This window comes from Salmo salar, chromosome 04, assembly GCF_965601325.2.
Source record: "Salmo salar chromosome 04, fSalSal1, whole genome shotgun sequence".
NCBI lineage: Eukaryota > Metazoa > Chordata > Actinopteri > Salmoniformes > Salmonidae > Salmo > Salmo salar.
In genome coordinates, this window is record NC_138294.1 from 34,268,245 (window position 1) to 34,284,527 (window position 16,283).

The following is a 16,283-nucleotide window of genomic DNA, read 5'->3' on the forward strand; positions in this document are numbered from 1 at the left end:
CAATTCACTAAGCAAACAGCAGTAGCAAGCTGACAACAGTGAAGCACGAGGCTAAACTTCTCCACAGTAGTTGTCCCGCAGCTATGTTGCAGCAGAGTGATGTGTACCAGTGGACATGCGCAGATTGATACTCTGTATATGCATCATCTTACATTGAGCGTATCTGAAAAAAATGGGTTCATCATGCTGCGCATGTCAAAGTCTTAGTTTAAGTAGGCCTAGCTTTAGTACACCTTCCTTTTAATGAATTCACAAATTTAACAAAATCCATATTTTATTGAGGGCTTCATTTGAAAAGTTTGGTAATAATGTAAGTAGACAAAAACACCCGCAATAACATCGGCTAAATATGTGTATTTAACCAATACAATATGATTTGATTTGATTTGAGTCCACATTTTCAGCTTAGCATCACATCACTTGTATACAAAAGAGAGACAAGTTTTCATTTAACCATATTAACACAGAAATAGTCATAAATTATGTTTTCATGTCGGTAAATAGTTTCTTGACAAAGTCCTACAATTTCAGAAGGATAAAATGTATCCCTGTTGGTGCTTTTAGGGTTAAGACTGGCCTGCTGCTGGGAATACTGTTATTACTATATGGATGGTCACAAGAAAATGCGAATTACTTGAAACAGGTCACAGACCAAAATGTTTTGATTTAAATTACAAAACCATGCATTGGTAGTTAGTTACCCAATAGATTACATTTGTTGTTTTGTTTTACTTTTACCCCTTTTTCATGGTATCCAACTGGTCTTCTCTCATCGCTGCAATTCCCATACAGACTTCGGAGAGGCAAAGGTCAAGAGCCATATGTGTCCTCCAAAACACTACCCAACCAAGCTGCACTGCTTCTTGACACAATGCCCACTTAACCCCGAAGCCAGCTACACCAATGTGTCAGAGGAAACACCGTACACCTGGCAATCGTGTCAGCATGCATGCACCCGGGCTGCCACAGGAGTTGCTAGAGCACAAGAGGACAAGGACATCCCTGCCAGCCAAACCCTCCACTAAACCAGACAATGCTGGGCCAATTGTGTACCACCCCATGGGTATCCTGGTCACAACTGGCTGCAACAGAACCTGGACTCAAACCAGGATCTCTAGTGGAAGAGTTAGCAACTATAATGCAGTGCCTTAGACCAATGCGCCACTCAGGAGGTCTCGATTGAAATCTATAAACACTGAGGTGAAGCCAGATGTGCAAAACGTCTTATGTCATATTCATATACATCATAGGATGATATCGTAACGCCGATCAAATACAGGATGGGGGTGGGCATCTGTAATTACAATCAAAGCAAAAATGATATTTGGAGATTGTTCATATAGATAAACAATAGCTGCCAAAGCATATTTTTGAATGATCAAATAATGGCTTGGCTAGTCACCAAGTCATCATCAGAAGTTGGACCTCCTTTTGCTCTGGGGAGAATAAAAAGGAACAGATCTCTCCCTCAGACATCACATCCTTCTTCAGCAATCCTTCGATTCTCCTGTGGTGCTGCACTACTAAAGGTAATTTATTAGAAATCAACTCTGATTCAACCTTAAGCTTCAATATACTTCAAAAAGTGATGGAGGATTTTTCAAGATGTCAAATCTTTTTCGTCAACAGAATCATTCAAGATGAAAACCTTCATTCTGATCGCTTGCATCCTGGGGACTGCTCTCGGCCGCCCAGTGAGTTCACTTCTCCGTTGTATTATTTATAAGCTTACTGTGTTGTCTTTCTTATTTTATGTTTCTCTGTTATTCTGTACAAAATACCTGTGGAAGCAAGTAGCCTAGTTGTTAGAGCATTGGGCCAATAACCGAAAGGTTGCAAGATCGAATCCCCAAGCTGACAAAGTAAAAATCTGTCATTCTGCACCTGAATAAGGCAGTTAACCTGCTGTCATTGAAAATAAGAATTTGTTCTTAACTGACTTGCCAAGTTAAATAATGAAAATGTTTTAAAGTTTTTCTTTCATATACAAATAAATGGATTGGAAACATTTACAAACAGTATTCATATATTTACTCATTATGTACTGTGATTACAGTGTCTTTATAAGTGTTCAACCTAACATTCATCTAATATTCATCTGTACTTCACAGCAAAGGCTGGTCATGGAGTTTGACTTCCAGGCTGCCAATGCTCAGGTAAGAAACACTGCTAGTCTACACCTGTTGTTTACAAAGCATTTGATTTGATACATAGTTACGTTGTCCATATTAGGACATATACATAACTCGAGGGTGTTCTTCCATGGACATGTGATGCTGTCCCAATATGGGCACCATAACTGATGTACAGTCGTGGCCAAAAGTTTTGAGAATGACCCAAATATTAATTTTCACAAAGTCTGCTGCCTCAGTTTTTGTATGATGGCAATTTGCATATACTCCAGAATGTTATGAAGAGTGATCAAAGTCCCTCTTTGCCATGCAAATGAACTGAATCCCCCAAAAAAACATTTCCACTGCATTTCAGCCCTGCCACAAAAGGACCAGCTGACATCATGTCAGTGATTCTTTCGTTAACACAGGTGTGAGTGTTGACGAGGACAAGGCTGGAGATCACTCTGTCATGCTGATTGAGTTCGAATAACAGACTGGAAGCTTCAAAAGGAGGGCGGTGCTTGGAATCATTGTTCTTCCTCTGTCAGCCATGGTTACCTGCAAGGAAACATGTGCCGTCATCATTGCTTTGCACAAGAAGGGCTTCACAGGCAAGGATATTGCTGCCAGTAAGATTGCACCTAAATCAATCATTTATCGATCATCAAGAACTTCAAGGAGAGCAGTTCAATTGTTCTGAAGAAGGCTTCAGGGCGCCCAAGAAAGTCCAGCAAGCGCCAGGACCGTCTCCGTCTCCTAAAGTTGATTCAGCTGCGGGATCGGGGCACCACCAGTACAGAACTTGCTTATGAATGGCAGCAGGCATGTGTGTGTGCATCTGCACGCACAGTGAGGCGAAGACTTTTGGAGGATGGCCTGGTGTCAAGAAGGGCAGCAAAGAAGCCACTCCTCTCCAGGAAAAACATCAGGGACAGACTGATATTCTGCAAAAGATACAGGGATTGGACTGCTGAAGACTTGGGTAAAGTAATTTTCTCTGATGAATCCCCTTTCTGATTGTTTGGGGGCATCTGGAAAAAGCTTGTTCGGAGAAGACAAGGTGAGCGCTACCATCAGTCCTGTGTCATGCCAACAGTAAAGCTTCCTGAGACCATTCAGCCAATGGAGTGGGCTCACTCACAATTTTGCCTACGAACAGCCATAAGTAAAGAATGGTACCAACACATCCTCTGAGAGCAACTTCTCCCAACCATCCAGGAACAGTTCAGTGACGAACAAGCCTTTTCCAGCATGATGGAGCACCTTGCCATAAGGCAAAAGTGATAACTAAGTGGCTCGGGGAACAAAACATCAATATTTTGGGTCCATGGCCAGGAAACTCCCCAGAGCTTAATCCCATTGAGAACTTGTGGTCAATCCTCAAGAGGCGGGTGGACAAACAAAAACCCACAAATTTTGACAAACTCCAAGCATTGATTATTTAAGAATGGGCTGCCATCAGTCAGGATGTGGTCCAGAAATTAATTGACAGCATGCCAGGGAGGATTACAGATGTCTTGTAAAAGAAGGGTCAACTCCGCAAATATTGACTCTTTGCATCAACTTCATGTAAATGTCAATAAAAGCCTTTGACACTTATGAAATGCTTGTAATTATAATTCAGTATTCCATAGTAACATCTGACAAACATATCTAAAGACACTGAAGCAGCAAACTTTGTGGAAATTATTATTTGTGTCATTTTCAAAACTTTTGGCCACGACTGTAGTGTGATGAAAAGAATAAGAATAATAGTTACAAAATGAATGGCTTTAAAATCATAAGATGAGGAACAAAGAACCTGAAAAGGGAATAGAACACTGAAGAAGTGAATTTTCCATAGTCAAAATGTTTGTTTCCCAAATCTTTGTAGGCTCTCCGAGCTGGACAAGCCAGACCTGATCTAGAGATTGTGAGTGTTTGACAAAAGAAATTGTTCAAATTAACCACAATACATTTCCCATTCTAGATTGAAGTCAACCTTCTACGTTTACTGTCATAACCAGAGTGTGTTCCAATGTTACAGATCCTTCCTGTTGGTGGTGGAGTACCTGTAAGTAACCATAGCAACATAGTGAAATAGACTGTGCTGTTGTGTTAGTGATGCTACACCAGTGCATCAAACAATAATAGAGTGAATGTTCAATCCAGTCAATATCACAGGTGTTAACTTATCGGAATTCAGAATGTCATGATGAAAGTGTGTGTGTGAATGTGTGTGTGTGTGTGTCCAAACATAGTCGGGTGGTTTCATCAAACAGGAGATCCCCCAGCCACTCGGCCAGGAGAGCGTTGAGATCGTGAGTGATCATCACCCCTATTAATATACAGTACATGTACAGTATGACAAATGTATTGTGTGTCTGCTTGATTGCATCTGGGGCGGCAGGTAGCCTAGTGATTAGAGCGGTGGGCCAATAACTGAAAGGTTGCTGGATTGAATGACAAGGTAAAAATGTGTTGTTCTGCCACTGAACAAGGCAGTTAACCCACTGTTCCCCAATAGGCTGTCATTGTAAATCAGAATTTGTTCTTAACTGACTTGCCTAGGTAAAAAAAGGTTCAATTATATATATACTGCTCAAAAAAATAAAGGGAACACTTAAACAACACATCCTAGATCTGAATGAAAGAAATAATCTTATTAAATACTTTTTCCTTTACATAGTTGAATGTGCTGACAACAAATTCACACAAAAATAATCAATGGAAATCCAATTTATCAACCCATGGAGGTCTGGATTTGGAGTCACACTCAAAATTAAAGTGGAAAACCACACTACAGGCTGATCCAACTTTGATGTAATGTCCTTAAAACAAGTCAAAATGAGGCTCAGTAGTGTGTGTGGCCTCCACGTGCCTGTATGACCTCCCTACAATGCCTGGGCATGCTCCTGATGACGTGGCGGATGGTCTCCTGAGGGATCTCCTCCCAGACCTGCACTAAAGCATCCGCTAACTCCTGGACAGTCTGTGGTGCAATGTGGCGTTGGTGGATGGAGCGAGACATGATGTCCCAGATGTGCTCAATTGGATTCAGGTCTGGGGAACGGGCGGGCCAGTCCATAGCATCAATGCCTTCCTCTTGCAGGAACTGCTGACACACTCCAGCCACATGAGGTCTAGCATTGTCTTGCATTAGGAGGAACCCAGGGCCAACCGCACCAGCATATGCTCTCACAAGGGGTCTGAGGATCTCATCTCGGTACCTAATGGCAGTCAGGCTACCTCTGGCGAGCACATGGAGGGCTGTGCGGCCCCCCAAAGAAATGCCACCCCACACCATGACTGACCCACCGCCAAACCGGTCATGCTGGAGGATGTTGCAGGCAGCAGAACGTTCTCCACGGCGTCTCCAGACTCTGTCACGTCTGTCACGTGCTCAGTGTGAACCTGCTTTCATCTGTGAAGAGCACAGGGCGCCAGTGGCAAATTTGCCAATCTTGGTGTTCTCTGGCAAATGCCAAACGTCCTGCACGGTGTTGAGCTGTAAGCACAACCCCCACCGGTGGACGTCGGGCCCTCATACCACCCTCATGGAGTCTGTTTCTGACCGTTTGAGCAGACACATGCACATTTGTGGCCTGCTGGAGGCCATTTTGCAGGGCTCTGGCAGTGCTCCTCCTGCTCCTCCTTGCACAAAGGCAGAGGTAGCGGTCCTGCTGCTGGGTTGTTGCCCTCCTACCGCCTCCTCCACGTCTCCTGACGTACTGGCCTGTCTCCTGGTAGCGCCTCCGTGCTCTGGACACTACGCTGACAGACACAGCAAACCTTCTTGCCACAGCTCGCATTGATGTGCCATCCTGGATGAGCTGCACTACCTGAGCCACTTGTGTGGGTTGTAGACTCCGTCTCATGCTACCACTAGAGTGAAAGCACCGCCAGCATTCAAAAGTGACCAAAACATCAGCCAGGAAGCATAGGAACTGAGAAGTGGTCTGTGGTCCCCACCTGCAGAACCACTCCTTTATTGGGGGTGTCTTGCTAATTGCCTATAATTTCCACCTGTTGTCTATTCCATTTGCACAACAGCATGTGAAATTTATTGTCAATCAGTATTGCTTCCTAAGTGGACAGTTTGATTTCACAGAAGTGTGATTGACTTGGAGTTACATTGTGTTGTTTAAGTGTTCCCTTTATTTTTTGAGCAGTGTATATATATATATATGACTCAATCCCTTTCTCTCCTTTCCTCTAGTACCACCCCTTCTTCATTCAGGTTGCCCCTCCTGCTCCTGCTTCACCTGCCCATGTAAGACCCAATGCCTTTATGTTCGCAACATACATCAGGTGGCATTTTGAACATATTTGAAGGAAGTGCTGTTGAGACTGAGGCTGTACTAACATGGCCACCGTGCATACGTTCATATAGGAGCTACTGTGAAAGACTCTCACTCAATCATGTTGAAAATATTTTTTACATTCTATATATAGTGTAATACAGAGGTGGTTGTTGATCATGGACTTTGGCTAGTAAGTCCATCTCATTTTAAAATGAAAAATACTGATTTCCAATATGTTATAGTGGGTTACTTTAAAGATACTGTCAAAAAAGCTGGGAACAGTGTCTTCAACCATTCATTTAGCCATTGTGAGGTGAAGTGAAACAACTGCTCAAATAGGAGTGCTGATTGGTTAATTGGCAACCACTGTCATTGCAGACTCATACATCCGATGAGGAAGATGAATAGAGATGTGAGTAAGACATTTGCTCTACCATGTGACACACATGTAAAGCCATATTTAAGCTCATGAATTGCTGAATTCCTTAACCCTTCTGTCACAGCAATGCAATACACTTGATATTGTTGTTTGGAGCAATGTTCGATTGTGCTGAAAAAAATATTATTGTGTAAAATCTACAGTACATTCTAAATTCATAAAATCTACATTATCATACCTCCTGTTGTTAAATCTTAGAGACTCAGAGAAGTCTGCTTTGTAAGAAGACTGTTGACTTTGCACTTACATGTATTTCTGTTTTTTCAATCCCCCATTTTTTACTCTTTTCAGATTACCAATACTTGGAGATCTACAATACCCTTCGATGAAACAACGATGTCCTTCAACTCCACAGCTGCTCTTAGTGTCCTAGATTGATTCAGTAAATGCATTGCTTAACCCAGCAATTAACATAGAGTAACATGGTGCTGAACCGATTGCTTGATGCATGAAAGCTGTGTGTAATTGTTTGTACCTGGCAGAATAATGTTAATAAAACCCCCAGAATGTTTTGCCAACCTTCTCCATACCATGCCTCAATTTTATTTCTTGTCTCTGCTTGTTAGTCTGTGGCATTGATGACATTCAATGATTTTCAGTTCTTCTCAATTGCGTACACATTTTTGTAACAATGTCATTTTTCTAGACAGTGTACACAAGACACAAAACTCAATGTCGTAAATTTTCCAAATGTTGTTACTTTCTTGAAACAGCAAATACAGCACAATATAAAAAAAAACGATATGATACTATAAAAACTATAGGACACCCTCAAAACTGTAAATACATCCATAAAAAGAACAACACGGCCTGCAAAAAGATGAACACAACCATATATACACTATATATACAAAAGTATGTGGACACCCCTTCAAATTAGTTGATTTGGCTTTTTCATGCACACCCACTGCTGACAGGTGTAAAATCGAGCACACAGCCATGGAATCTCAATAGACAAACATTGGCAGTAAAATGGCCTTACTGAAGAGCTCAGTGACTTTCAACGTGGCACCGTCATAGGATTCTACCTTTCAAACAAATCAGTTTGTCAAATTTCGGCCCTGCCAGAGCTGCTCCGGTCAACTGTAAGTACTGTTATTGTGAAGTGGAAACATCTTGGAGCAACAACGGCTCAGCCGCAAAGCGGTAGGCCACACAAGCTCACAGAACGGGACAGCCGAGTGCTGAAGCTCATACCGCAAAATCTTCTGTCCTCGGTTGCAAAACTCACTACCGAGTTCCAAACTGCCTCTGGAAGCAACGTCAGAACTAGAACTGTTCATTGGGAGCTTCATGAAATGGGTTTCCATGGCCAAGCAGCAGCATACCATGCGCAATGCCAAGCGTCAGCTGGAGTAGTGTAAAGCTCACCGCCATTGGATTCGAGAGCAGTGGAAATGTGTTCTCTGGAGTGACGAATCACGCTTCACCATCTGGCTGTCCGATGGACAAATCTGGGTTTGGCGGATGCTAGGAGAACTCTACCTGCCCCAATGCATAGTGCCAACTGTAAAGTTTGGTCGAGGAGGAATAATGGTCTGGGGCTGTTTTTCATGGTTTGGGCTAGGCCCCTTAGTTCCAGTGAAGGGAAATCTTAACTCTACAGCATTCAATGACATTCTAGACGATTCTGTGCTTCCGACTTTGTGGCAACAGTTTGGAGAAGGCCTTTTCCTGTTTTAGAATGACAATGACCACGTGCACAAAGTGAGGTCCATACAGACATTGTTTGTCAAGATCGGTGTGGAAGATCTTGACTGGCCTGCACAGATCCTTGACCTCAACCCCCTGACCTCACCATCTAACACCTTTGGGATTATTTGGAACATCGACTGCGAGCCAGGCCTAGTGGCTCAACATTAGTGCCCGACCTCACTAATGGTCTTGTGGCTGAATGGAAACAAGTTAAAATCAAATCAAATCAAATTTATTTTTATATAGCCCTTCATACATCAGCTGATATCTCAAAGTGCTGTACAGAAACCCAGCCTAAAACCCCAAACAGCAAGCAAAGCATGTGAAAGAAGCACGGTGGCTAGGAAAAACTCCCTAGGAAAAACTCCCTAGAAAGGCCAAAAACCTAGGAAGAAACCTAGAGAGGAACCAGACTATGAGGGGTGGCCAGTCCTCTTCTGGCTGTGCAGGGTGGATATTATGACAGAACATGGTCAAGATGTTAAAATGTTCATAAATGACCAGCATGGTCAAATAATAATAATCATAGTAGTTGTCGAGGGTGCAACAAGCACGTCCGGTGAACAGGTCAGGGTTCCATAGCCGCAGGCAGAACAGTTGAAACTGGAGCAGCAGCACGGCCAGGTGGACTGGGGACAGCAAGGAGTCATCATACCAGGTAGTCCTGAGGCATGGTCCTAGGGCTCAGGTCCTCCGAGAGAAAGACAGAAAGAGAGAAGAGAGAATTAGAGAGAGCATATTTAAATTCACACAGGACACCGGATAAGACAAGAGAAATACTCCAGATGTAACAGACTGACCCTAGCCCCACCGACACATAAACTACTGCAGCATAAATACTGGAGGCTGAGACAGGAGGGATGAGAAGACACTGTGGCCCCATCCGATGATACCCCCGGACAGGGCCAAACAGGCAGGATATAACCCCACCCACTTTGCCAAAGCACAGCCCCCACACCACTAGAGGGACGTCTCCAACCACCAACTTACCGTCCTAAGACAAGGCCGAGTATAGCCCACAGCGATCTCCGCCATGGCACAACCCAAGGGGGGGCGCCAACCCAGACAGGAAGACCACGTCAGTGACTCAACCCACTCAAGTGACGCACCCCTCCCATGGACGGCATGGAAGAACACCAGTAAGCCAGTTCACACAGAAATGTTCTAACATCTAGTCAAAAGCCTTCCCAGAAGAGTGGAGGCTGTTATAGCAGCAAAGGGGGGACCAGCTCCATCTTAACGCCCATGATTTTGGAATGAGATGTTCGACGAGCAGGTGTCCACATACCTTTGGTCATGTAGTCTATCTCAGAAATACTTTATATGAAGTGGGTATACCTAACACCATTTTAAAACCAGACATAACACCTTTATAAGTATTGCAGTGCCATTTCTAACAACCTTCATAACACATGTATTCAAAATCTTTCACAAGAGTTTTCTAAATGAAGGTTCCCTCAAATAAAATGGAAATTCATATTTTTACTGTCACAGCACCCAAAGTCCTGACACAATTCACACAACAGGTGGGGTTAAGCGCAGAGTCAGCCTTACAGCATTAACCTTGTAGCAGTTTAGGATGAAATGTTCTGATCAATGCCATATTGGCAGTAGGGGATGGCACCAGCCTTGCGTGTAGTATATTGAAAATACAAAAGCAAGCTGTGCTTGATTGCACTTGCTCAAACAAATGCTCAAAGTGTTTGAAAGATTTCAAATACTTTTTCAACACTGGCAATTGAGTAATTGTTTGCCAATGTAATGTGGTAGTAAGCAATCTTAGCTAATACCTGAAGAATTTGATTTGCATCACAAACTACAAACTATTACCTTTATCTTAGCAGGCTAACACAATCATGTATCATCAGCAACTACAGTATCTGGCTCACTCCCACCAGATGTTATATTGCTAATATGGTATAGTTAATACTCTGGGAACAAAACACTTTTCAATGATTTGTATTCATAGTTCTGCAAACAAGTGTCTTAAAACTTCAGTTTTTGACAGACAGACACATTCTAAACATTTGTCAATTATTGGGCTTATATGATATATATTTTCCCCAATGTGTAAACAGCAAAAATACAATTAACACATTGTAATAATGTATAGATCAATAATGTATAGCTCAATCAAAGAACAATCAAAACAAAGAAGGCTATTAAAATATATATTTTGTAAATATAATGTGTCCCTAAGTTTTATGTCATTGGTGTTACCACCTTCAAAATCTCTCATTAGAGAGATATACAAGAACCTTGCGCATTTTCTACAACGACAAACTGTTATCAGGGGAGGGGTTTAAAGAAAATTATTATCTAATCACACCAATTTAGTACGTCATAAATGCAATTCAAGTATTACCAAGAAGCTACATCAATGTGAATGCACAAATCTCATGTGGGTGTGTTTACACTGGCAGCCCCAAGTCAAATTGTGTTTTTATTTTTATTCTAATTGCTCTTTTGACCAATCAGATTAGCTTTTTTGCCAATAGAGGAACTCAGAAACACAAAGCTGAGTGTGGACAATCAACAAAAAAAAGATCAGATATGAAGAGAAATCTGAATTGGGTTTATAGACTTAACACAGCCTAAAATATTAAATCCAGATTATGTTTTTATATTTAACCATTATATTACATATTGTTATTTTTTTCATCATCATCGTTCGTTCTCTACAGTAATTGCATAGATGTATGAAAGCACAGGGCTCCGATGAAATTTTATGTCACGTTTACTGTGACACCCGGGCCTCCCGAGTGGTGCAGCTGTCTAAGGCAATGCATCACAGTGCTAGCTGCGTTACTACAGATCTTGGTTCGATCCCAGACTGTGTCGCAGAAGTCCACGACCCGGGAGACCGATGAGGCAGTGCACAATTGGACAAGAGGATTGTTTGGCCGGCTGGTTATCCTTCTCCCATCAAAGCTTGGCGGGGTTTGTGTTTAAGAAGACGCATGGCTCTCGACCTTCGCCGCTCCAGTGTCCATACGGAAGTTGCAGTGATGGGACAAGACTGTAACTACTAATTGGATATGATGAAATTCTGGAGAAAAAGTAGTAAAAAAATGAATAATAATAAATTAAAAAAATTAAAAAAGTTTACTGGGACACCCATGTTACGGACATCACCATGCTTGCTAAGTGAATACACCTTCCCCCGATTCGGCTGATTCTTTGCTCGAACTCGGGACCTCTGCTTTGCTACACACGTGACCGCCCTCCTTGACAACATTCAAAGCGTTCGAGCCAACCAAAAGGTACCAATTGGAAGGCTCCATCCGTGACATTTCAAGCTAGCTGTGGAGTGAGCTTATGCTACGTTCTTATTAAGGGCCACATAAATTATGAGAATATGTTGCCTGTAAAATCATCATCATAAAGTCATTTTAGAAGTCACTTTTTTTGTTAACAAGACAAAAAATTAAATAAATCAACAAAAGTCAGATTTAAAATGTTATAATATAGTGAAGATAAGACAATTAGGTGGAATACTATGACTCTGTGTTGTTAGTTTTGCGAAGAAATAACATACATCCTTCACTTTAGGTAGACTGATCTACATACAAAGTAAACAGCAGTATCGGATCAACTTGCACAAGGTTAAACTTCTCCACATTATACACGTGAACATTCACAGCTCAGGAGGCTTCTCAGGCTGCTGATGGGAGGACGGCTCACAGTAATAGCTAGAATGGAGCGGAAAACGTGTTTGATGTGTTCGATACTATTCCATTGATTCCGTTCCAGCCACTACTATGATTATTTTTGGCCTAACTGCTATTAGCCCAAACAAACGCATAACAGATTCATTACATTGAACAACAGATAGTCCCTCCCAAATAATCTAAAGGAAGTTAGAACTGTGGAGTAAAACAATTCACTTAGCCTATTAGTTACTTACCTTTTGATGTTCTATGACGTCTTCACTTTCCAAGCATATCATGACCTATTTCCAGAATCTGGACGTAAAAGAACATAGATGGGTGTCAAGAGTTCAGGTCCAAGGCAATCAGGACCACCCACACAAGTAAGAACAAATGCATGTTGTAATATTCTACTGCATTCTGTTGGTCACCTTCTTTCTTGGTCTATTTCAACATAGTATAAAACAAAACATAACATGAGGAGATTGAGTACAGAAATTATTTTGAGGACACTTCTGTTTCTTTGACCTTTGACCCAAGTGTTTAATCCCCAGGTGAATGAAGGCCTCTACCCAGCAGGCCAGCCTTACCCTCAGCCTGGACTCAACGGCCCTGTCAGCATGGAAATAGTACGCTCTTATATCATCTTCACTATGAGAACTCTATTAGACCTCTCTAAAATGATATGATCGAAGTATTGTCTCTATAGTGACTTAATGACCTACTTAGCAATTACTTAAGTTATTACTTACTTAATGATTTACTTTCACTTGACTTATCACTTGCCTATTTAATTCAGACTGTGATGAGTAATCATCTTGAACTTTAGCATTTACACTGGAGTTTTGTCTTAATTACATACTACAGTCATTTCATTTATTTGTAATGTTTAACTGTTTTGTTTCTTTTACTTTATATTACAGGTGTTTCCACAGAGATTCCCTGGCAGGTCTAATGGTGGCCAGATCAATGGACCAGTAAATACTATAGATACTACTAAAACATACTTCATCTTCTTAAATATATCAACCATCCGCCACATTGAACATTTATTTTAACTTTCCGCTTTCTTTTCTTTCAGCAGTCCTATCCCTCTCAAGCCTTCATCAAATATTCCCTACCTAAGGCCCCAGGAAGAAAGAGTGTAGAAATTGTAAGTGTTGTCTCAAGTTGAGTTACTTATCCCTCCACAGAATTATAGGTGTTGTAGTACGTGAAGAAATCTCTCTTCAATTACAGCTTCATGAAATGTGATAGGCACTATTTAAGTTCAGTTGAATCATGACTTTAAGTTGGTAAAGTTATGACATGGTACATTCCAAACTGCACAGCAGGAAATGAGGGTTGTTATACTGTTTTGTAAGAGAACCCATCCATTGAATATTTTACTAAAGAACAGATCACATTAAATGTATTTTATCTATACTGCAGTAGTTTAATGATTGTTTCTCTGTTTCCTTTCCCCCTATTTTAAAGTACTACCCCTATGAGTTTGTGCAGCAAAAGGTAAATCCTGATATCATTCACTTGTTTACAACTATTCATTTTATTTCTGTGGGAGCTGGATCAGAATAGGTGAGCAGAATTTAGCGGTTTGAAATCCAGGGCATCCCTCATGGAGCGGTGCTCGTGCACAACTCCTGCGCTCCACGTCCTTTCCAACACTCTCTCTGCTAAAATCCGCTCTGCACTCAAAAGAAAAAAAAATGCTGCTCCAAATTTAACCAACACCCATTCATTTTGGTGACTACCTGGACCTACCATTTGGTTTTGAAGTATTGAAACACAATCAAATGATTATAATGAAAATTATTTAATATAGGCTACATGTCATATTAAACAGCATATAAACACTGTAAATAGGTCAAGAGCCAGACAAGGAGCCTAAAATATATTATTTAGGCTAGATTATTTCAATTATTTCCAGGCTATAGCTGTCACGGGTGTCGTAAGGATTGGACCAAAATGCAGCGGGAGTCTGTATACTCATCTTCTTTTTATTGGCAGAAAGAAGGAAAACCAAAACAAACGTATACAAAAACAACGACAAACAGTCCTGTAAGGCATACAGCTATACACGAAACAACTACCCACAAAATCCCATAGAAAACACACCCGTCTTAAATAGGACCTTCAATTAGAAGCAACGAGGAGCAGCTGCTTCCAATTGAAGGTCAACCCCATTAACTAAACATAAAAATAGAAAGACTAGAACGAACATAGAAATATACTAACATAGAACATTAACCACAAACCCCGAAACACATAAAACAAACACCCCTCTTACATAAGAACATAGCCCAACAAACCCCGAAACACTCTAAACAAACATCCCCTGCCACGTCCTGACCAAACTACAATAACAAATAACCCCTTTACTGGTCAAAACGTGACAATAGCCGACGAATAAATACATTTTGAAGTATTTGGGAGTGTGACAGAGTAGTGTGGTACAGACATAAAGCACTCAGCATTTAAACAACATTTCGTTATATTAAATCATTATGGCTTATACATTGCGCATATAGGCTGTGACTTACTTAGAATGAATTACAAATTAAACGAGAAAGGACGTATTGCTGCCATTGAATTCATTTTTAGAATTCATTTTTTGAAACACGAGTTTGGCCAGTCTGTGGCTTCAGGCTCATGCGACTGTGTGTGGAGAGCAGGACAGTAGCGGAGAATATCCTATCCACACTTGCAGAGCCACTGGGGATGCTAAACACCCTTTTGGCCACTCTTGCTAGACTGGGCAGAGATACAGAGTTGCTTTTTGACTTTTCTATAGGTAGTTATAAAGGTTTTTAGGCAAAATAACCCAATCAAAATGAAAAGCTCCTTGAACGCCAGGCATATTGGGCCATAATCAATTATTGCCTATTGATTCGACAATATAACAAAAATGAACAAAATGTTTAAGTGATCTGATTTGTAGTTTATAAATACTTTTCTACAGTGATACACTTAGTTTTCTACCCATCTCCTTCCTTACTTTTAGCATGTGCATGTAGTAAGTACACCCTCATATACATATAAATGCATACATATACTCTGACCTGGATATATCAAGTTAAATTTAAATAATATGTTTAATCTGGTGTAAACATTTGTATTTTAGTTAATCCATTCTGTCTTTAAAGGAAGTTTGAGCTATTTCTTTTTGTTTTAGATGATGCCAAATATCCCTCAGATGCCACAGATTCCAAACGTGAGTACAACGTTTAATCTATCAAAAAAATGTAATAAATACTTTCATTAATTTTCGGATTGATGTTGGAATTTATGTATTTATTTGCTTTATTTTTGTTTCATCTTTTCACAGCTGTTCCCATATGAATATCATCCACAAACTGTGCCACAGCCAAGACCCAATGTAGGACATCCTTTTCTTGGCCTTTAGTTATTGTAATGGGTGCAAAGATGTACACGTTTCCTTGATTACAGATGCTGTAGAGCAGGGGGCAAATTGGGGTATTGTGGCTAAATCTCAAAATATATCCGATTTTAATTTATTTTTTATTTTTATGAATATTGCTAGCAACAACGGATGAAACAAATTTTGGAGAAAGGATCAGTGGAAAGAGTTTAGATGGTGCAATATAATGCAATGTAATATTATTAGCAACAATGTATGTTCTTTGGCCGTATATGCGCAACATGGGCCTGGGAGGCTCAAAGGGATATTGGTATCCACAACAGTCATCAATTATAAAAATTTTCAACTAAATTCTTCTTGTATTTCCCTAAATGTTTGTTTTGAACATAATTCACTGTAATTTAAGCTTTAAAATTGCTAAGTGTTACCCCTGCCACAACTAAACATTTTCAGAGTTGCAAGAAATTAACTTTAAAACTGCAACATGCAAAGTGGGGTCCTTTAAAATGTTATTTCCAGGGTCAGAGACTTAGTCCGGCCATACACTGCAGAAGTCATAGTAAAACTCCTTGTATGCTATTTTTGTTGAACTCTAAAGAGTTGTGTTATAATGTTATGAGGGGGTCCCTCATAAATTTGTTATCACAAAAGGTGTCCCAGATGCAAAAAGTTTGGAAACCCCTGCTCTAGTGTCCAAGACTACAAGTGCTCTTTTTTCTGCAG

The 16,283-nt window shown here is 40.8% G+C and overlaps 1 protein-coding gene across 1 annotated transcript; it reads left to right on the top strand.

The window, feature by feature from the left end:
- Window positions 1-1,494: 1,494 nt before the first annotated feature.
- On the top strand, window positions 1,495-7,356 carry LOC145878553 (uncharacterized). The gene is made up of 9 exons (XM_082973898.1): window positions 1,495-1,529; window positions 1,630-1,694; window positions 2,112-2,156; window positions 3,988-4,026; window positions 4,141-4,167; window positions 4,355-4,414; window positions 6,313-6,366; window positions 6,776-6,809; window positions 7,128-7,356. Exons 2-8 carry the CDS (start codon window positions 1,641-1,643, stop codon window positions 6,803-6,805), a joined length of 309 nt encoding a protein of 102 aa, XP_082830024.1. The 5' UTR covers window positions 1,495-1,529; window positions 1,630-1,640; the 3' UTR covers window positions 6,806-6,809; window positions 7,128-7,356.
- The last annotated feature ends 8,927 nt before the right edge of the window (window positions 7,357-16,283 follow it).

Excerpts from the sequence above, each read along its gene's own strand:
- LOC145878553 (XM_082973898.1), top strand. The coding sequence starts at position 1,641 with ATGAAAACCTTCATTCTGATCGCTTGCATCCTGGGGACTGCTCTCGGC. Across the intron at positions 1,695-2,111 it reads GGACTGCTCTCGGCCGCCCA|CAAAGGCTGGTCATGGAGTT; the intron begins GTGAGTTCACTT and ends TGTACTTCACAG. Across the intron at positions 4,027-4,140 it reads CCAGACCTGATCTAGAGATT|ATCCTTCCTGTTGGTGGTGG; the intron begins GTGAGTGTTTGA and ends CCAATGTTACAG.